This window comes from Stylophora pistillata, chromosome 9 (assembly GCF_964205215.1).
Source record: "Stylophora pistillata chromosome 9, jaStyPist1.2, whole genome shotgun sequence".
NCBI lineage: Eukaryota > Metazoa > Cnidaria > Anthozoa > Scleractinia > Pocilloporidae > Stylophora > Stylophora pistillata.
Window position 1 is genome coordinate 9,630,322 of NC_142527.1, and position 20,375 is coordinate 9,650,696.

Sequence of the window (20,375 nt, forward strand, 5' to 3'; positions counted from 1 at the left end):
CATGCATTCTGCATACTGCTAGTATCAGCAATGTTGAAAGGGTCATGTGTGTAAAAAGATTAACAAAGATTATAAAGTCTGAGCTTGTTAATGAGATTAAAAAAGACTGTTTTTGGTCTTATCGTGAGCTTTCGACAGGGGACCAAGTTTTCTTTGATTCAGCTACATTCTACCATTATCATGTTAACTTATGCTTGGGAACATTCAAGCAGATTGCGCTTATTTTACCCGATTTGGAGTGTTATTGATTCTGGTTGTTTCTGAAGACGTATGCTCTCTTACGGTCGTTGTTGTTTACTACTCACCTCTTGTTACCAGTACACTTAAACGCAGGCAATGAGAAAAACTAAGAAAGTTTTTTGTGTTTAAGGTGAACGGCCAGGCTCCCGTGAGGGCGGTGCAATGCCTGCCGAACGAACCGTCTGATCCAACCCAAGGCGGGGAGTGCAATACCTTGGGGTTGGGTTCACCAATAAACAAGAGGGTCACCAGACACCAACTTCGTTGGGGAATCGAACCCCACCTCAAAAACATTAGCACACTCACACAAAAAAATTAAACATAGTGCTTGTATTCTAGAGTGAGCAAACATACTCTAGAATACACACACTCGAACCGACGCAAGAAGAGAAAGAACCAAAAGCCATCATTATCATACCGGATCACTCTAGAACACTCGGACCGACAAGAGGAGAAGAGACACTAGCCATCATTGCTATGCCAGAATCGGTAGGGCGTACTTCTATTTTTCTTTGTGGCGGACCGTTTACCAGCTGCTGGTTGTATAGAGGGCGGCAGGATATCCTTTCGCGCGTGGCGTTTATTAGCCTCAGCTATCGCCGCGTTGCTTTGTATTACCCACTTGGGGAGTACATTCTTATTTACTTCGTTAGTTGAACTATTGTTTATAACTGCATTACTATTTACTTTGTTTAGAGGACTATTGTTGATTACCGCAGCGACAGCCGCAGCTGCTTCCACGTTACTATTTGACGCTACAATACTATTACTTTGCTTATTTACAGAAGAACCCTCATCAACCACATCTACTGAGGCCAACCTTTTGTCGCTCGCCTCGGAATCAGAATAGTCTTCCTCACAACTTTCTTCACCAATATCAACCTCACAGCTTTCCACGTTCTCGCCTACTTTCTCTTCCCGTTCACAACCTTCGTCCAAATCCCCGTCTTCTTCACCGTCACCCACTACAGCGGCTGTACTGTTTGCGGGGTGGGCCTCCACACGTTCGTCCGCTACTTCACTCCGGGCCGTAACCAGAGGAGGGTTGACCTCCGGAACCTCAGCCACCGGAGGGTTGGGGCAGACGCATGCCAAGTGTCCAGCCCTAAAACACCTAAGACACTTCCCTTTAGCGGGACAATTGAAAGATCGATGGCCAACCTTGCGACAAATGTCGCATCACAGGGGCTGGTCCCTATACCACACCTTGCAGCGGGCACCTCGAAAGGCTACAAAGCGCGGGATCTCCTTATTGACAATCATTTGTACTACGCGCGATCCAGTTGACAATGAGGGCTTACCAGGTCAGAGCTTGTATCTCACACCTTTTACTTCTCCATAGTCTGAAAGTGCGTTCGCCGGTTTGAAAGATGAGCTTTTGTTTAAGAGTTTTCCGGCTTTCCGTGCTACCTAAGTATAAGGAAAGACCGCGACATGGAGAGGAATGACAAGGACACATCGAAACCAGTCGCTAGACATTTTAATTTACCTAACCATTCTAAGCAACACATGGCAATCTTTCAAACCGGCAGTCTAAATCCCACCGGTATCAACGAACGCTTTCATTCACGTAGCTCCTTTTTCAGCCTCTAAAAGCACACACAACCCAAAATTCCTCTATTCACTTCGACGAAGGGCTAACGCTCAAAACGTCACCTTTATAATCGTAACGGTGGCCAATTTACCATTTTAACTTTGTTGATATATTCAAATTATTTCGTTACTCGCACCGACGCAGCCCCAAACTGTTTCTTTAGAAACTATCAGCCCTTACTCTTTATAGAGAAGCTTGTTTCATCGGAGAGATTGTTCAGTGGTAGAGGCGGGTCTGACTTATTTGCGGTTTTCTACTTGAAGTAGATGTTGGTTCGCGCAGCTCCTCTTTCAAACAACCTTGTCAGGTGCTGGATAAACTTTCCGTTTTCTGCAACGATACCTCATGGCAATCTTGGATGGCCGACCTAAGATCTTAGAGCTTGGTAGTTTTGCTCATTATCGCAATGGCTCATTCCTTTCTTAAGAGCCTTCTATCCGAGGTTATATTCAAATTCTGGCCCACCGTAGAGCGAAGCTCCCGTAATTCTTGAACAGCGATCACGGTTTTTTAAGTGATCATCTTTGATTCTTCATCAGATTAACAGCTTGTTTTTAAGTCTTACTGTACACTCCTTTTATACCCAAGGATACAACCCTAAGTTAAAGAAGTTGTCATTCAGACTTGAAAATGCTCCAAAGTGCGACTTTGACCAACAGGCCACTAACGCTAGCCTCTCCATGATAAGTCATGGCAAAGGTGTTACACCACCTGCTTCTATAACAAAAAAGAATACCCTTTTGTGAACTTTCATTAATATGTCAGGCCTGTTGGTCTGGAGGCATGATTCTTGCTTTGGTTGCGAGAGGCCCCGGGTTCGACTTTCGGACATGCCCGGCTGGTTGTACTTTTGATAAAACGTTTTAGAGGTCAACAAACCGGCAAGCAAAACTTCCTTTAAGAAAACTTATGGCGACCGCATCACCTAATGATTCATATTTCATTTTGTTTTCGTGTCCCTGTTCTTCAAGAGCCCTTAACTTTCCAAGGAGAGCTCTCATTTTCTTTTGTGTATCTGTCAAAGGTACCAAACTTGGAGCACAACCTGGGTACAACCTTAATTCAATTTCTTGGTTGTTAATACTCGTATCCATTGATTTAAACGCAGGAAAATCCAAAAGACTTCGGAAGATCGGCTATTTTGGCTTTTTTTCCAACTTGGGTGTTGTAAACTGAGAACGATATGGTGCAGGCCATATTGAAATAGTTATAAGGATGCGTCCTTCCCCTTTACACGGGGAGGGACGCCGGTTCGAGCCCTGTTAGAAGCAATTTTTTCGAAAAACTCTTCTTCAAGCAAGGGAGTCCTAGTCAATGCTTTACTTTTATTCCAACGAAAAAAAATGGGTCAGTGGCATTGACCCTTCAGATGTTTATTATCCATCCCCTCCCTTGGTTTATTCATTTCTGTAGATCCTCACTTGTCACATATTTGCCTTAACCCTTTCACTACCAAGATCTCATTGATAATTCTTCTTAGGTCCGCCATACATTTCTAATGATGCTAGTTTTGAGAATTTGGTGTTGGTCGAATAATAATTCACTGACTGATATATTTCTTTATTCTCATAACATGTCTGCTCGACATTGTATTGATATTGTAAGAAGAAACCCTGTCTTGGTCACTCATGGGAGTTTAAGGGTTAATCAATATCTTTAGGCAGTAGTCATGCCTCCCCTTGGCTGGCTAGGGGCTATTATTAACTGTTCTGGTTTTTGTTTTATGTGCCACCCCTTGGCTGGTTAGGGGTTATGATTATTCTGTTGTTTTTTTGGTGTGCCTCCCCTTGTCTGGCTAGTGGCTATTATTATCTGTTCTGTTATTTGTTTTGCGGGCCACCCCTTGGCTGGCTAGGGGTTATGATTAATCCTTTGTTTTTTGGTGTGCCTCCCCTTGCCTGGCTAGGGGCTATTATCATCACTCTTTTGTTATTACCATACGAGTGAGTTATATTGTTAGAGAGTGTGTGTCAATTTTTGTGAGGTGGGGTTCGATCCCCCAGTGAAGTTGGTGTCTGGTGACCCTCAGTTTATGGTGGACCCAACCCTATGGCCTTGCACTCCCGCCTTGGGTTGGATCAGACTGTTCGGTCGGCAGGCATTGCACCGCCCTCACGGGAGCCTGGCCGTCCACCTCAAATATAAAAAAACTGTACACCACTCGTATGCTTGTACCTAACGTTAGGCCCCTAAGTTAAAGAAGTTCTCAAACAGACGTGAAAAATACTCCTAAATGCAACTCTGATCAAAAGACCAGTTACGCTAGCTTATCCACGTCAGAGTCGTGATACAAGCGTTTATCCATCCGCTTTTATAACAGCAATAGATAAAATACCCTTTTCACTTTAATTATGTCTGGCCTGTTGGTCTAGTGGCATGATTCTCGCTTAGGGTGCGAGAGGTCCCGAGTTCGACTCCCGGACAGGCCCGATCTTCGATACTTTTGGAAAAGCTTTTAGATGTTATCAAGCCAGAAGGTCAAGCTTCCCCTGGAAAAAATTTATAGCGATTGCATTACGTATGCGTTATTGACCAAGCGTGAGGTCGAGATGGCTGAATATTGGTTAAGTCCGAGAACGACTCCATCTCAGACATTGCAAAAAAATTACGATGTTTATAATTCCACTCCACGCAATGACTTTCTTGCGCGGATCTAGGCGGGTAATCTCGAGCGGGCAGGATGGGCCCATCTTGCGCTCTCGGGTAGCCAATCATAACACAGCATTTGCTTCATGATGCCCACGGGCACAGCTAGCGATATAATAACATATGTGATACACCTTATTATGTATTTGTTTCCTTGTTCTTCAGGGGCCCTAATCCATTGCGTTTTCTTTTTCAGTGAGAGCTCTCATATTTGCTATCGAAGAATCGCATTATGCTTCTGAAAGATAGAAAGTGGCTGAACTCGGGAGTTTGAGTTGTACGTTATACGACTTTTGTGCATTATCAATCAGGGGAGGTGACGTTCGTGTGGCTTTTGTCCATTTTAATAATATATTAAGAGTCAAAATTAATTTTCATTCATCTCACTTTCCTTTGCGTGGGCAAATGGATCAGCAGGAGCCCATTACCCGGAGCTTCCATCTCAGTTGTACCCTTGAGTCAACCCTGTCCCGCTTCTTTTTATCTTTAGAACTGAGATATTTGCGGGGATTCTTTAATCTTTCCGCGCTTTCCGCCATTATTGAAATAATTTCGTGCGAACTGCAAGTGACACAATAGAGACATAACACAATAGAGACGACAGCTCTCTTATGGTTGGCTATTACAAAAACACCCGCGAAAACCACCGGGGGAAGTGCTTCTAAAAGTATAAAGATACGGGAAAGGGATGGCTCAGAGGGTCAGTAGGGAAGATGGAAGCTCCGGGTGATGGGCTCCTGTGGATCAGTCATTATCCATCGCTAGGGGAGGGGGTGGGGAAGCAGATTTGTTGGAGGGATTACATGGTTTTAATGGGGTAACGGAGGGTGCATCAGTCGTCTATAACAGAATTTTAAGAGGGCTATATAAAATTCACTGCTAATAAAGAATACTACAAAGCCTTTGAGGGGATCAGGTAAATTCTTCTGTGCCACAACCAAAATCCTCTGACCCATCCCCCCCCTCCCCAGCCGACAAACAATGACCGGTTCCTTAAGAGAAGGAAAGGTTGAAATTGAAACCGACATATTTTATTGTTGAACTCCCGAATAATAAGCTACACGACCCAAGAGGTTTTACTTTCCTATCTTCGTTCCGAATAAAACTCGAATATTGTCTTGATTCGGGTCTAAAAATTCTCAGGCTGGTGCTTCAACTATAAACTTATCTTATTAAAGAGAGGATAGCGTCCTCTTTTGTCTCATATGCTTTTGTAGATTAAAAAAAAACAGAGTAAAGAACTGAAAAAATCGGAAAATTAATGAAAAATATGTCTGTTTCACAGTTATCGAGAGCGATGTTGTAAAAATAAAATGACACGGGCATTATAGTCCCACAGTTTGGATAAATTTATTCGTTCCACTGCACCTAGCAAATGGTGACATGAAGAGCTTTGCACGAAGTCACGAACCACTGTCGGGATCCAGAAGTGGACTTCTGATTTCGATCGTATTCCAGGTCATTGCAGGAGATCGTTGAATGTAACGATATAATCGTATTGCTGTAGACACAATAAAACGAAAGAGTTGGGAGATAATGGCGAGTGCTACACACATGGAGAGCCACAATGGGAAGAAAACAAGAACAGAGATCTCAATCCATTCCATGGCTTTTAAGTACCGTTTGCTCGGTCCATGGCGGCTTGTACTAAATGAGACAAGAGTGGCCTCTGGAATGTTGATTAGCGAAATGATAACTAATGCAAAGAGGGATACTGTTTCGGTGTTGTTGGTGACGGTGTTGCGGTAAGGGTTCTTGCACAGATGGTGGATAAGGATGAGAACACAAAGTGCAGCCATGAGCACTAAACACAGCATTTCATCGTCAACAAACGCACGGCAAGCAAGGAGTATTAAACGGCGGCCAATCAAAACACTCTCCCAGTATAAAGTTCCATCATCTTCGTCGTTTGGTGGGCGAAACGGTCCTTGTAGTACTTCCAAGACAGGTTCGTTCACAGTCTTCCCTCTTACTAGCGATGCCTCGGTGTTCGCCCTCATTTTGATTCTTATGAACCAGTATATCAGGAACGGCAGTGGCATAATGCATGCTCCGAGGAATTCACCTGTCGAAACCTGTCCTCGATAAAGGTGAAAAGAACCGAAGTAAAGAACAAAGAAGAAAGGCACCACGAATACTATAACGTAAGCCAGTAGTGCATATTGCCACCATTGCCAGCATGTAACAGTTCCATCGAGGTAGAGACGTTTTTCAGAACCAATAGGAACGCATCGTAAAAGCTTCAAAGATGTTTCTGCTAACCGTTCGTATCCAAGAAGCAGTATCTCTATGATTGTCGCCATGTATCGTTGAGGAGAAGGTACTGCCTTTCGTCGTAAAATGTTGAAACTAACGTGTAACCAATATATGATGAAAACTTCTGTCATGGTGGCAAAAACTGTTCCAGACTGCATCAACTCCTTAGTCACTGCTGTAAGGCCAACAAAAGGACATCCCGCTATTTCTTTAAATATCCGAAATCGGAAATTGAAACCTGCTATGATTACAGATATGAAACCTATTTTATGGAGCAAGTCGTCGGTGGAACCAACAGTCAGTACCTCGGCAGCTTGATAGAAATAGAAGACAATTTTGAGATAACCGCTGTCTAGGTGCTCACCGACACCACCTAAGTCTTCCCTTACCATCCTATGTTCCTTTTTCTTAAACCAGAATATTTGGTTTTTGAGAAAATTGAGAATTGGTGGTTTGATTAAAAGGTATGTAGCAAGGCTAGTTGTTGCCAGTATTTTAATGAACCAGTACATGCTGTTACTGCACTTTTCGTTCGCCAGGCAATCGGTAGAAAGAAGAGTCTCACCAAATCCTGGAGCGCAAGAACCGCATAAGATACTGGTTCTGTTTCCAACACACTCGTTATATTCTGTAGAACCAGTAGATGGACTTTGACAATAACTGTTGGGACAAGGAATAAACTCGAGCTCATGCAGTCTTTTAGTACTTTGATGTCCCCAGAAATTTTCGTCCGCAGTTATGATTCCAGATTTGCAAGTGGCCCCAAATGGACATTTGTAGCACTTAATCTTGTCGACTACAGCTAAACCACGTGAACGTCCTCTTTCAAGGCTGTAATAACCAGGAGCACAAGTCCAGCACAAAAATTTTAGGCTGGTGACATTAAGTTTGCAAAACTTTTTCATGTTTTCAGATGAAGAAAAATGAGTGGTATTTTCAAGCCAAAGCTGGCTTCCTCTGTTGCACTGAATGCTTGTATTGTTGTCCATGGAAAAGTATCCTCCACTAGAAATATAAAGCACAGGATATGGACTCCATGTAGATACAAATGAAGTCATGGACGTGTTTTCAAATTTCATTGGCCCTCCACTTTCAGAATACAAAAGTATTGCTTTAGAGAACGAACGATTCCCCAGTTTCAAACTTTCTTTTGTTCTGACGAAAAAGCAGTCTTTGAAAAGCACTTGACCCGTTCCATACGCAGAATAAACATGACCTGCTTGTTCAATACCAAAATTGTCTCGAAAGACACAATTTTGAAACGTGGTGTTTCCGTTATTGATGGACACTGCACCTGCCATGATACCCATATTATCTTGAAATAGGGTATTCTCAATTACCACGTCACAGCCGTACGTCCACAATGGGTGAGTATCATTTGTGGTATTTCGTTGCACACATCCGGATTTTAGCGGTGTATCAAGGGTTGTGATGATTGATAATGCGCCAGTTGCCGTCTCATAATAATAGGAGTCAGCTGAAACACTTCTTCGCAACTTTGGCCACTTTTCACGATAGAGACAAGCACAGTTTCTAAACGTGGACCGTCTTATCCACAGTGTTTTACGACCGCGGAAGAAAAGAGCAAAATTGGTGGATGGCCTGTACTCAAAAGTATTGTTGTCTAGTCCGATAACCGCCTCAGAAATATTCAGCTTTGTCAAAGACGGAATGTGGAAGTGTATGGCATAGCTTCTGTTACAGGATTCTTTGCTGGTAAATACTGTGTTTTGAATCATAAGACGTAACGAGCTTGGGTCACGAGGAATAAAAAGCATATCATAAATATTATTTTTAAAACTACAATTATAGATAGAGATATCGACTGGGAAAACGTTTTGGGCAGGATCAAGTTTTGAAATTATTTTCAGTCCATAATGAGCATGCACCACCGATACATTCACAAGTTTAAGTAGGTATTTGGGACTTATGAACAAAGCTGTTCCTGGTTTCGTCACATTGTTCGCAATCAACGTGTCCACAATGGTAACGTTTCCTCCATTTGAATTCCGCGTTTTCATTAAAATCGAGCTTCCATTATTATCCTTAAAGGAACACCTCGTAAGAATTATGGCCGTTTTACCATTTCCTATTTCCGTTCTTATATGCAAAGAGCTGCTTATTTTATGGACGTTGTTTATCCACTGGGACTCTGTAATTGTTATCACACCACTTTTTAAACATAAGAAGACAATTGTGCATTTGTGGACTGCCTTTCCACGACAACCAGCGATATTTACATTACTGATCGTCAAAAGCATCTTGGATGGACATGATGCATAATGTTGTCGTTGTAAAGGTGGCTCTCCTACTGCAAGTGCACAACCAGTCTTTAAGGCCTCACAATGTTTAAATTCAACGTTGGTGAATTTTGCAATGAATGTTCCATTTGGAGCATTAGCAAACACACAACCGCCCAAGATAGCTCCATTTGAGGTAAAATTGGTATTTAAAACGTTTAAAAGTGCTGCAATATTTGCTACCAGTAACAAACCAGCTCCATTTTTCAGAGTAGTGTTACCAGACTGCCCAACGATTTTGGAGTTACGAATTGTCACGTTAGCCTCATTAGACTGAATTGCCATACATCGGAAGTCAAAGTTTTGGATGCACTCTATGTTATTGAAACTTACGAGAGTTTCTCTTGTAACTGAGTAATAAAGACTATCCGCACCAAATTTGCTGGCCACTTCCTTCGGAAGTGACTGGGTGTTGTAGAGCAAGCGAATGTCTTTGTAAGTTTCCTCCGTCACAGCTGATGAAGCATTTAAATTCATGAAATAACCATAATTCTTTGAACATGTTATATTCTGAAAAGAGGCAATGATTCGGGTGGATATAGCGTCTACTTTCGCCTCGGATGTTACTTTGATTACTCCACTATCACCCACGCTTCTCTTTCGTAATCCATTTCTCATAAAGTGCGTTTCGAAAACTTTCATGGAGACTAAGGAAGTTCCGTTTTTACCCGTACTTAACAACGAGAGCTTTATACAGAATACCTCATTGTAACGGAATTTCGAGTATTGGATATTCAACTCAAAAGTCTTACTGTCCTGAACTTGAATGGTCAGCGCAGTCGAGGCGTTTTCAAACAAACAGTCACTGATCTTCGCGTTCAGGCTGTCATTGAATGTCAAAGCTGTTCGATCAAAGATTATTCCTGATAGCTCTATCACCGACGACTGCCTCTGGAAATTAATGCCGCGATAACAAGATACACGAGGCTTGAGATATGCGCCTTCAATTGCTACACTTTTGTTTATGTTGAAAACGGTGTCACTGTCCCCACAATCGAACGGATACTTTTTGGTACCAGTCCCATTTAAAACTATCCTTCCACCCCAGGTCACCCTGAGAACGGCCAACTTCATCGATCGGCATGGCTCGTCTTGAGGCCCACAATTGACAAAGTCGCGTCCAAACGTGGAGACGTAAACTTTCTGGAGGTACGTATTAGCAAGAGACTCTGAGAATAAGAGATCAATTTTTCAATGTGGGTTACAAGAATGAATCTCCAAAAATTGCAACATTTGCCTGCGATGGCACGATTCTTAGAGAAATAACCTCCTTTTGAAAAAGGAAACGATTTATTGGAGGACGGATATCGTTACTCGAAGTTTGGTAATCTAATGTAAAATTGGAAAGGAAGAATGGCCCAGAGATGTGTTACTAGTTGACGCGCTAACAATAGCTATCTAATTGTTATGAGTTTCATGATATAATCCAGTTCTCCGCAAAGATTTTCTGTTTTTACATAAACTCAATTTTCCTTCATCACAGATATTTTCCAAATTACTTTCGGTAATCTTAGATATCTCAACAACAGAATAAAAAATAAACAAAAAAATTAGTCACGTATACTGGTAAACTTACGGTAAAGTCAAGACCTAGAGAACGTTATTTCACTCGTCATTTCGTAATACAAATTTTAGGGTCATTAATCACTATTTAAACGAAGGAAATGAAAGATCTATCCCCTCGGCGAAATTTTGACTCCCAGTTTGAAAATAGATATTATACTATAAACTGTTCATCGCAAATTTGGGGCTTCGTCCAGATTGAAAAGAGTAGTACATGTGTCGACTGCAAAATGAATACGGTACTCCTTTTCTTCACTTCACTGAGATATATTATTTTGAATCTTTCTAAATACTGAAAGTCTATTCTAAGCGAAGAAAACACTATTGGAATTACTATCGTGTGATTATTATTTAGTGATGAAAACGTAGGCATTAACTAAACGATTAAAATATTAGCCTCGATTCTTGACTTTTTGTCATGTTTAGGTTGACTCATAACTCGATTTTGGAAGAGTCGACTTAGTCTAAACGATTTTTAATGAAATGTGGAACAAGATCAAAAATCCAAAATACGAGATTAATATTTCAAAGTAGCTAATCAGTCCCTGTTAAATAATTTGCTATGTAAAGGTTACCTCCACAAGCAAACAGGAAGGAAAAGATGAATGTCTCCACAACTAGAACAAGATTAGCCATCAAATAATTTTTCCCTCAGCAGCTTCATAAACATTTAAACCATGTGGTGTATAAAAGTACTGACGAAAAGTGTTCGAAACTAAAATGGACGAAACATAAGAAAGGATGCAAATTTTTTCTAGAGGTTTGTCAAATTCTTTTTTGTAGATTAGAAAATGAAACTGTTATCCCGTGCCAAAGTTTTGTCTTTTGTATTTGTTACTGTAGATATCCACAAAGAGTATCGAGGAAAATCTAATTTCGATTAGCCGGAAAGAACTGCGTATTATGTATCTCGAAGGTAGCCGGTTTTCGAACAGGAAAAAGAAAACAGTGAAAGGGAAGATTCATTTAGAACAATCTTCCCTGATTTTCAAACTAAACATCTACTGTACAGTGAAACTGAAGTTTCAGTACAATGGATCAATTGAAGATCATGCGGTAGCTAAGCATGAGCGAACGACGGCGAATCTGACTGCTTGGTACTTCTGTTGAGGAAATTGCGTAGACTCTGGGAAGTTTGATACTATACCTAACGATTTTTTTTGACGTTCTGTTGCCACTCTTTCGACGCTCAGTCGATAGGCTGGTAGACAGCGTTTAGGAGTCGGACGATGGAATATTACTTTTCGCCAACATGCCCAGCGTCCCCCGGGTATCCATCAACGTTGTTGAACAGCCCGGTTGTTGAACAATTAACGGTTTATTACGCCATTATAGTAAGACATTCGGCCGAAGCATGTCGTTCGTCCGTCGGTGATAAGTCAATCCGAATATTCCTCGATGCGGTTGAGTCGATTGTGCTCATAAAGCTGGCATATTATGCTCCTAGCGTTGCTCAAAATTTCTGAAATTTATGCCCGAGTTATGCTCGTTTCCCTAAATTATGCTCATCGTATTAAAATTATGCTACTTGATTTTTAAGCAAAACAAAGGTAGAGCACCGGGGTAAACACGAAACAAACAGCAACTGATTACTTATCTGGTGAGTGAAGCCCATCATTTTAATAGACAAACAATGTTTCGTTACACGTTTCCCCTGCATTTGTTCCTCAGAATTGATAAACATACTGCTCAACATTTTTTCAATCAATGGAGCTTCTGACTGAATTGAAGTTGGGAGTGAGTCAATACAGTCAATTATTTTTTTCTCAGCTCGTGTGCGGGCGGTATTCTACAAATCCTGCAATCTGATTGGTTCCGAGAGAGGGCAGTATTCTCCCCATCCGGCCCGCTCACAGCGGGCGGTATCCGTTTCGCTCGTGTCCGGCTTTACAAAACATCTCAAGCTTCGTTGCAGGTTTTCACAAATATATCTCATTTTTCCGGTCGGGCAGAATGTTCGAGCAAAGACTTCGATCACGACCATTTGGCGATAAATAATACTCAGTCTTTCTTCTCTCTCGCTCTCAAATCAGAATGACTTTTCTGCAAAAATTGATTTCGAAATAAATTTGGTGGTACTAAATTTGTTTTTAAAACGATTGAAACGCGGCCTAAAAACAATTTTTATTTAATAATCCTTCACAAAAAGTAACTCAGAAAGTTACAACGAGAGGCGGTTGCAGTTAACAATTACGTTAATCAATCGGTGACTCTCATTCGTTAATATCCGAATTCTTTAACACAATTTGTTCGTTTGTGAAACGTTGAGCGAAGTTTTGAGTTCTTCTATAACTACACTTTCGCCTGTTCTTTGCTAATCCCTTGAATTTGGACATTTCTACCATAAATTTCCCATCAGAAACCGGAGGAATTTGATGAATAAAAGTCGCATTAAATCCACCTGTGTCTAGCTGGAAAGAGTCTCACTGACTTCAGCTTTTTAGTCGAAGAAAGACAGATTTACACACACCATTGCAGAAAACGAACAAGCAGACTAACAAATCAGAACACACATTTGGATTCACTTACAATTTGACTTTCCGTGACATTTTAAAACGGAACAGAGGTAAATCTTCGAAGATTAATCGTCCTTGGAAATAAACAATCCTTTCCGTAAGATCTCTGACGGTTTTTTTTTTTTTTTTTTTTACGAGAAGATCGTCGCATTGTCATTTAACTCGATTGTGTTTGTGAAACGAGCACTGTTGTTTATTCAAAAGCGTACGCTTTTTTTCTTCTTCAATTGACAGGTGTCACATGGTGACAGTTACTTGTCAAAAAATGTTTCAAAGTTTGCTCGGAAGCCTTTTCAGTTACATTTACAAATTAAAAATATTTCGGTGAAAACTTCCTCTTTAATTTGAATAACGTCTGTATTCTTTATCATCCACTCGCTAACAAATTGTTAAATTTATGGAGGATTTTCCCGTAATTAAACTCGTAATTGTAGCCCTACATCATTCGGGTTCTTTTGGCAATCATTTTGTTATGTGTTAGAAAAAAATAAAAATGTTATTTTCCAGGATAGGTCGGTCCGTATTGGGAAAAACTGTACCCTCTGTCTTAAGTACCGCCCTCGGCATCCAAAGCCTCGGGTACAGTTTTAACCGATACGGACCTCCCAGCTGGTGAATAACATATTTATTGAGAATACTCTTTCTGAAGCAGCAGCTGAAGGTTGTACAAGGAGAACCTTCATGACTGCAGACGACCAACGTGGCAATCGATCTGAGTGCTGTCGCCACCACTTCACTTTGTTTGCTTCGCAGGCCATTGTGACGTTATGGGCAACAGCAACATAATTAGGTACTTCCGTGATTAAGCCATTTATTACGTGGTTACTGTCCAAAAATGGAAATAATCGTAGGCCTTGTAAAGTTGCTGGGGTCGGTCGCAACCATTGCACAGCTTCCGGGCACGTTATTCTAGCTGCCTAGAATGCGATCAACGTGTTGTACAAATCTACATTAAATCTACGCAAAAAACCACTGAAGTTTAGGCTCGACACTCCTTTTAGCTTCTTGTTCCAGCTGCTATAGTGACAGCTACTGAGTGAACATTTCGGAAATGTGGCACCTGACATGCATTATATTCGCAACTGTTTGTAATCTCTCGAAATACGAGAAGACTAATGGGCCATCTCCCTCTAAAGCGTAAGTGGCTTTGACAAACGGTCCACCGACATCAACGATGGCTACTAGCTTAAGGCTCAGAAGTTTACCTTGACCCGACAGGAAGTCGACCATCTAACTGACACTCCGTCACAGTTTGAAATACGTACCCCTTTTTAATCTCGACGATTCACTTGTACATAACACAAAAAATACAGAATTAACAATGCGAACTTAAACCCAACGAAACTAAAATACAACGAAAGGAATACGAAAAACCACAGGAAAATACAAACGAAAGCGTAACTTTTTAAGTTTTGAAAAGGGTTTATTCATAACAAACCACATAAGTTACAAAATAAAAGTGCTAACGCACGTGGGCTCGGCCCCAACTAATTATTAATAAACAGTCCAAAGTTCCAAAGTTCAAGAGTTGTTAATTATATACGAGTATTAAATATTACTAATATTAATGTAAGGTTATAAATAATTCCAAGATAGTTAGGTCTAATATTAATATATGCTTAATCTATAATATTGGTATGGCTAGGGCTAACATAGACTAATATTAATGTAACTCTAGGATTGTTTAATGCTAATTCTAAGTTTTAAATAATTCCGAGTTAATTTAATAAAATGTTAACTAAAGCTTAAGATAATCTATTTACAAAAGTATTCTATAGGAGTCCCCATCAATTGTACAGATTGATGGGGACTCCCAAGCGTTTCTAAAGTTAGATAACGAGAGTCTGAAGTAGTCGCACGCAATTCTGTTTTTGGTCTCGCTGAGGGCATAGCGAATTATACCCTCAGGGGGGTCATTCCCATTGTGGAAGGTAGATTTATTTCGAAATTTCCAGATGCTGCACAGAATCGTCTCAATTAGAAAGCGGGCAATACGATTCTGTTTTGGACTAGCGGGGGTCCAACGAAAAAAAAGAAAACATAGGTACAGGATGGGAGAAAGCTAGTTCCAAGGATAGAGGAGATAATAGGGGAAAAGTAGGTCCATACAGATTTCACACGGGGGCAATTGAGAAAACAGTGATCTATAGTTTCTTTACGGGAACAGGAGGCGCACTTATCTGAGTCGATATATCCCCAATTCTTTAGAGAATCGCGGACCTTAATAGCGCGAAGTACATTTTTCCAGAGTATGTCGTTCTTATAATTTTCAGAAAAGTCATCTCGCACTAAATTCCAAAATTTGTCAAGATTAAAGTCAATCGGAAGGAAGGGAGTCCAAAAGCGATGAAGAATTGGAGATGTGGAGTTTTCCTTCAAGAGAGTTCGATAACATTTCTTGGAAGAAAATTCAAAATCGCGCCACTCCGTGCGGGAGAGAATCCCACGTAGAGTGGTGAGCGCCGAGAATGTAATATAATAATAGGGCGTCAAGATCTGTGTACTCGGGGTGGAGTTATCTCGAAGAGAGCTCCACTCCGAGCGACAGGAGGCAAGCCTAGAGCCTAGAAAATATCTGGCCAAATAAAAGGATTTTGATTCGCGATCATCTACATTGGAAATTACTGAGGCTAATTTAAGAGATTTACCTTTGATCAGGAAATTCAAAATGCCGAGACCGCCACTGTTAAGAGACTGGTGGCAGGTCGCTCGGCTCACTGTTTCAATTCGACAACCCCAGACAAATGGCCAGATTAAAGCGTTCACCTTAGAAATTACCCATTTTGGGACACACAAAACTGTAGAGAGATATAGGAGCTTGCTAATTCCGAGGGTGTTAACGATGAGTGATCGGCCGACAAGAGAAAGAGAGCGGGATTTCCATAAATTTAGATGTTTTTCTAATTTCTCTAGTCTTGGCTGCCAATTATCTAATTCAGTATCGCGGCCGAAAACAACGCCTAGAATTTTAACTTTTGTCACCCATTTGAGGCCAAGTGGTTGGTCGCCGCGCTTACGCCACGCCCCCAACCACATGGCCTCTGTTTTCGTGAGATTAAGGCGTGCCCCAGAGCCACGCTCGTAAATATTAATCATGTTGAATAAAACTTGCAGAGAGCGATAAGATTTCACTATACAGGTCGTATCGTCAGCATAATTTCCAACTTTATAGCAGAGACCACGTGCGCCCGGAAGGAGAAAACCTTCGATTTCAGGATTATTTCGGATTTTGCATGCGAGAGTTTCAACGCACAAAACATAGAGTAGGGGAGACAGGGAATCCCCCTGTCTTACCCCACGAGACAAAGGAATCGCATCGGTTAGCCATTCATTAACAATAACACGCATATTGGCCCCATTATATAAAGTGTTAATCCAAAAACAAAAAGACGGGCCAAAACCAAAACGGGGTAAGAGGCTTTGCAGAAAGGTGCGATTAACGCGATCGAAGGCTTTCTCTTGATCTAAACTGAGCAAAATGCCGGTTTCATTCGTGCGGTCGATGTAATCTAAGATGTCCCTGAGTAAATGTAAGTTTGAAGTAATTTTGCCTCCGGGCACAGAACAAGTTTGATCAGGGTCAACGATATATTCCAGAACTTTAGAGACTCGAAGAGAGAGAACTTTTGAGCATAACTTATAGTCAACGTTTAAGGGAGAAATCGGACGCCAATTTTTCAGATTCTTACGATCTCCTTTCTTAAAAATAACGCGTGTGTTGCTCATCTTCATGGAATCACACATCTCTCCGGTTTGGTAGCATGCATTTAAGACTTGACATAAATGTGGAGCTAAACGATCCCAAAATCTAGCGTAGAATTCAACCGAAAGGCCATCAGGGCCAGGCGATTTATTCCTATTCATATTTTTCATAGCGAGAGTAAGTTCGTCAAGCGTGATCTCGCCTTCACAAGATGACGCCTGATCAAAAGTTAATTTCCGTGATAGAGAGGATAAAAGATCTTCTTGAAGGGCAGCATCTATCGGTTCTTCGGAAAAGAGCTGAGTGTAGAAATCGATATGAGCTTTTTCAATCTCTTCTTGGGAGGAGACTTCGATACCGGTAGAATCATAAACCGAAGAGATGTGGGATCGTTGAGCTTTAATTCTTTGTAAACTAAAAAAGTACCGACTGGGGCGTTCGCCTTCCTCTAACCATTCTGCTCTACTACGAATAATGATTCCTTCGACTTGTTTAGTTCGAAGGGCTTTCAAACGACATTCGGTGTCAGAAATTAAAGGGATAACGGAATTGTCTCCGTCAACTAAACGTTGACGAAGACGGATCAATTTGTTCGTCAAAATTACCTGGTCTCTTTGCAGTTGTCTTCGCTTTTTACGGGAAAAGGAGATCGTTTCTTCTTTAATAGACTGTTTTAAAAACTCCCACCAGTCTTGGAGACACGGAAAACAAGATAACAAACGTACATGATCATCGATTAATTTCTCTATAGTAGCGCAAAAATCCTTATCGTTCAAAAGAGAGTTGTTAAAACACCAAACGCCTGGACCGCGTTTTACAGCGGTGGGAATATCAAAGGTAAGAAAAACAAAATCGTGGTCGGATATCGAACAAGGGCGAATGTCACACTTAACGTCGGGTGATAATAAATCTTTCGAAATTAAAAACTTGTCCAGTCTACTCCCAATTGACCGTGTGGAATTAAACCACGTAAATTCTCTTGATCTTGGATGCAACTTTCGCCAAACATCTGAAAGCGCGAAATCACTTTTTAAAGATTCGTAATCTTTGTGTATAGAGATATTCCCACCAAACTTATCGAGAGCGTTGTCGTAACAATTAAAATCTCCTCCGATGATAGTCGCAGAGGAGGGAATGAAAAATTCATGAATCGAAACAAAAAAACTTTTCCGTTCGGTAGGATTGGTAGGAGCGTAGATATTGACTAGATTGATATCAAAGTCGTTGCACCTGATCAAAACACTGACAATACGACCTTGTGAGTCCTTCTTCCAAGATACGAGTTCGTTTGAGCATTTCGAAGAAATCAAGGTGACGACACCACCCTGTTTCCCCGAGGCAGGGGACCAAAAACTACGGCCCAGCCATCTACGGGATAGAGATTTTATAGTAGATTCAGAATGAATTAACGTTTCTTGTACAAAACAGACATCACAGTTGGACTTCTCGATCAAATCAAACAAGAAATTGTAGGTAAGGGGGTTTGCTAGCCCTCTTGCATTAATAGTTAAGAGTTTGAAATAACTTGGAAAAAAGACTCACTTAAAAAGGTAAAAAAACTTACTTGGACTTTTTAGAGTGTCTATTTTTTCCTTTTTTCTTTTCTGTGGGGGTAGTTTCCTTTCGACTTGGAGATACATCGGATGATTTTCTTTTGAGATCATGGGTGGCTTCCATGTCATTTTCGGTTTCAAGGGTAAATGAAGCTATGGTAGGAACAGGTATCGATGAGCGTGGCTTTCCGGTGGTGAGCGTAGGTGTAGTAGGTTTACGAATGCAGGCAAGGGACAGATCAGGCAAGCGAGCAGGTGTGCGACGGGATGACGGCTTGATGGATTTGGGAGCAATGAAGCCATGAGGATCCAGAATCGGGGAATCAGAAGAGACGGATGACGGTTGAGAAGATTGTTCGGAGAGATTGTGCGAGGGCAGTTCGGGTTGAGAGTGTTGCTGTTCAGGTTGAGAGTGTTGCGAAGGTTTTTCTGGTTTAGAATGTTGCTCGGACTGTTCAGGTTGAGAGGGTGGTTGAGTCTCGTTGAAATGTTCAGGTTGAGAAGGTTGTTCCAGTTGACAAGATTGATTAGTTTCATTGAAGACGTCAGGCGGGGGGGAGACGGGAGGCAAATTCTCAGCAAGTTCTTCGTTGACGGGCGGATTTGGCAGAGGAAAATTTTCAGAAGATCGTTTTGGTGAAAGAAGAACAGAAGCAAGTGGAGCATTTTCGTCAATAGAACCATGGTCGTCTGATACATCAATGTTTACTTCATCCGTTTCATCGGTTTCGGCACAGTGAGTGAGTGGAAAGACCCAAGAGTAATCACAATTGATCCCCAAGTGGCCTTCCTCTTTACAAATACAGCATAGAACGGGGCGTTGACACTCTGACGCCTCGTGGCCAATGCCTTCGCAATTGAAGCAAATCTTGTTGGGGCAGCCATTTGCAAAGTGTCCAGAACAATTACATTTGCGGCAAGTGGGAACTTGGCCATTATGTCGCAGGAAGATCTGAAACTTTCCAAATCTCAGGAAACTCGGGATAGGTTTAAAAACCCGAACACGGTAGTATCGAAAGCCATTGTAAATAGCGGGAGCATAAGAATGCTTACCTCTCCGGTAGTGTAACACCTCACAGTAAGATGCTAGGCGTTTAATTATCGCCAAATCTGATAGTTCAAAGGGCGCGTCGTAGATGGTGAGAAATGTTAACGGTTTGTCAACATCTTGTAGGGCGTAGTTTTCTGAACCAAGTTTTAGAGAATTGAAGCTTAAAAACCTTTCTTTGGCGGTCTCAGACTTGAAAGTCACGACGACTTCCCCATTAAGTTTTCGTTGGAGGCATTGTATGTCTGTAAATTCAATGTTCAGCGCCGAAAAAGCGTCGAAAACGGAACGAGCAGTCGCTGATTTAGACGGTGTAAAGAAAGCGGTTCTCGGCCGCTGCGGCATGTTGTTTTCAATAAAAGCAGAAACCCGCCTGTTTGGCACATCATTTCCAATATTTCCAGAGGTACGTGCAGCTCTCGACGCATATGATTCTCCATTTACGATCGATGAGTCTTCAATGGTTCCATCAGCAACTAAATCTTCTAACAATCCCTCAGTATTCATACCTGAATCCATAAATGGCACACAAAGCAAATGGAAAAAAGGCCCAAAGGCCAGACTAACCTTGAATCGACAAAGTTAAACTTTGGGTAATCGAGGAGCTCAAAATCTCACGTCTGAATTAGTACTGTACAGTACTGTACTGTACTGTACATGTACCTGTATTCATTCTAAATGTAATCACTTCTTACCTTTAATAATAATAATAATAATAATAATAATAATAATAATAAAGGTCTTTTTTAAGAATTATTGTGCAAACAGACGTGCAACCATTAACATGAATAGAATGAATAAGGAAAAAGAAAAGGTATTAATTACAATTGAAAAGACATATATTAATAAAAACTGATTTAAAACGGCTTGTCTGAACCTTAGGCAAAATATAATTATGCGACCTAGTTCTCCACTGCCGTGTTCTCTGGGGAGGTAAGAGATCGCTTAACGCAGTG

General features: G+C 41.2%; 1 protein-coding gene and 1 non-coding gene across 2 annotated transcripts; one reads left to right on the forward strand and one right to left on the reverse strand.

Annotated features, from left to right (window-relative positions):
- Window positions 1–4,191: 4,191 nt before the first annotated feature.
- On the forward strand, window positions 4,192–4,263 carry Trnap-agg (transfer RNA proline (anticodon AGG)). Its single transcript has one exon. It is a non-coding gene; the product is annotated as a tRNA-Pro (tRNA).
- A 1,226-nt stretch (window positions 4,264–5,489) lies between these two features.
- Window positions 5,490–10,199, reverse strand: LOC148723153 (uncharacterized). Its single transcript, XM_088734314.1, has one exon. The coding sequence runs from the start codon at window positions 10,108–10,110 to the stop codon at window positions 5,884–5,886; it is 4,227 nt and encodes a 1,408-aa protein (XP_088590440.1). The 5' UTR covers window positions 10,111–10,199; the 3' UTR covers window positions 5,490–5,883.
- Between the last annotated feature and the right edge of the window lie 10,176 nt (window positions 10,200–20,375).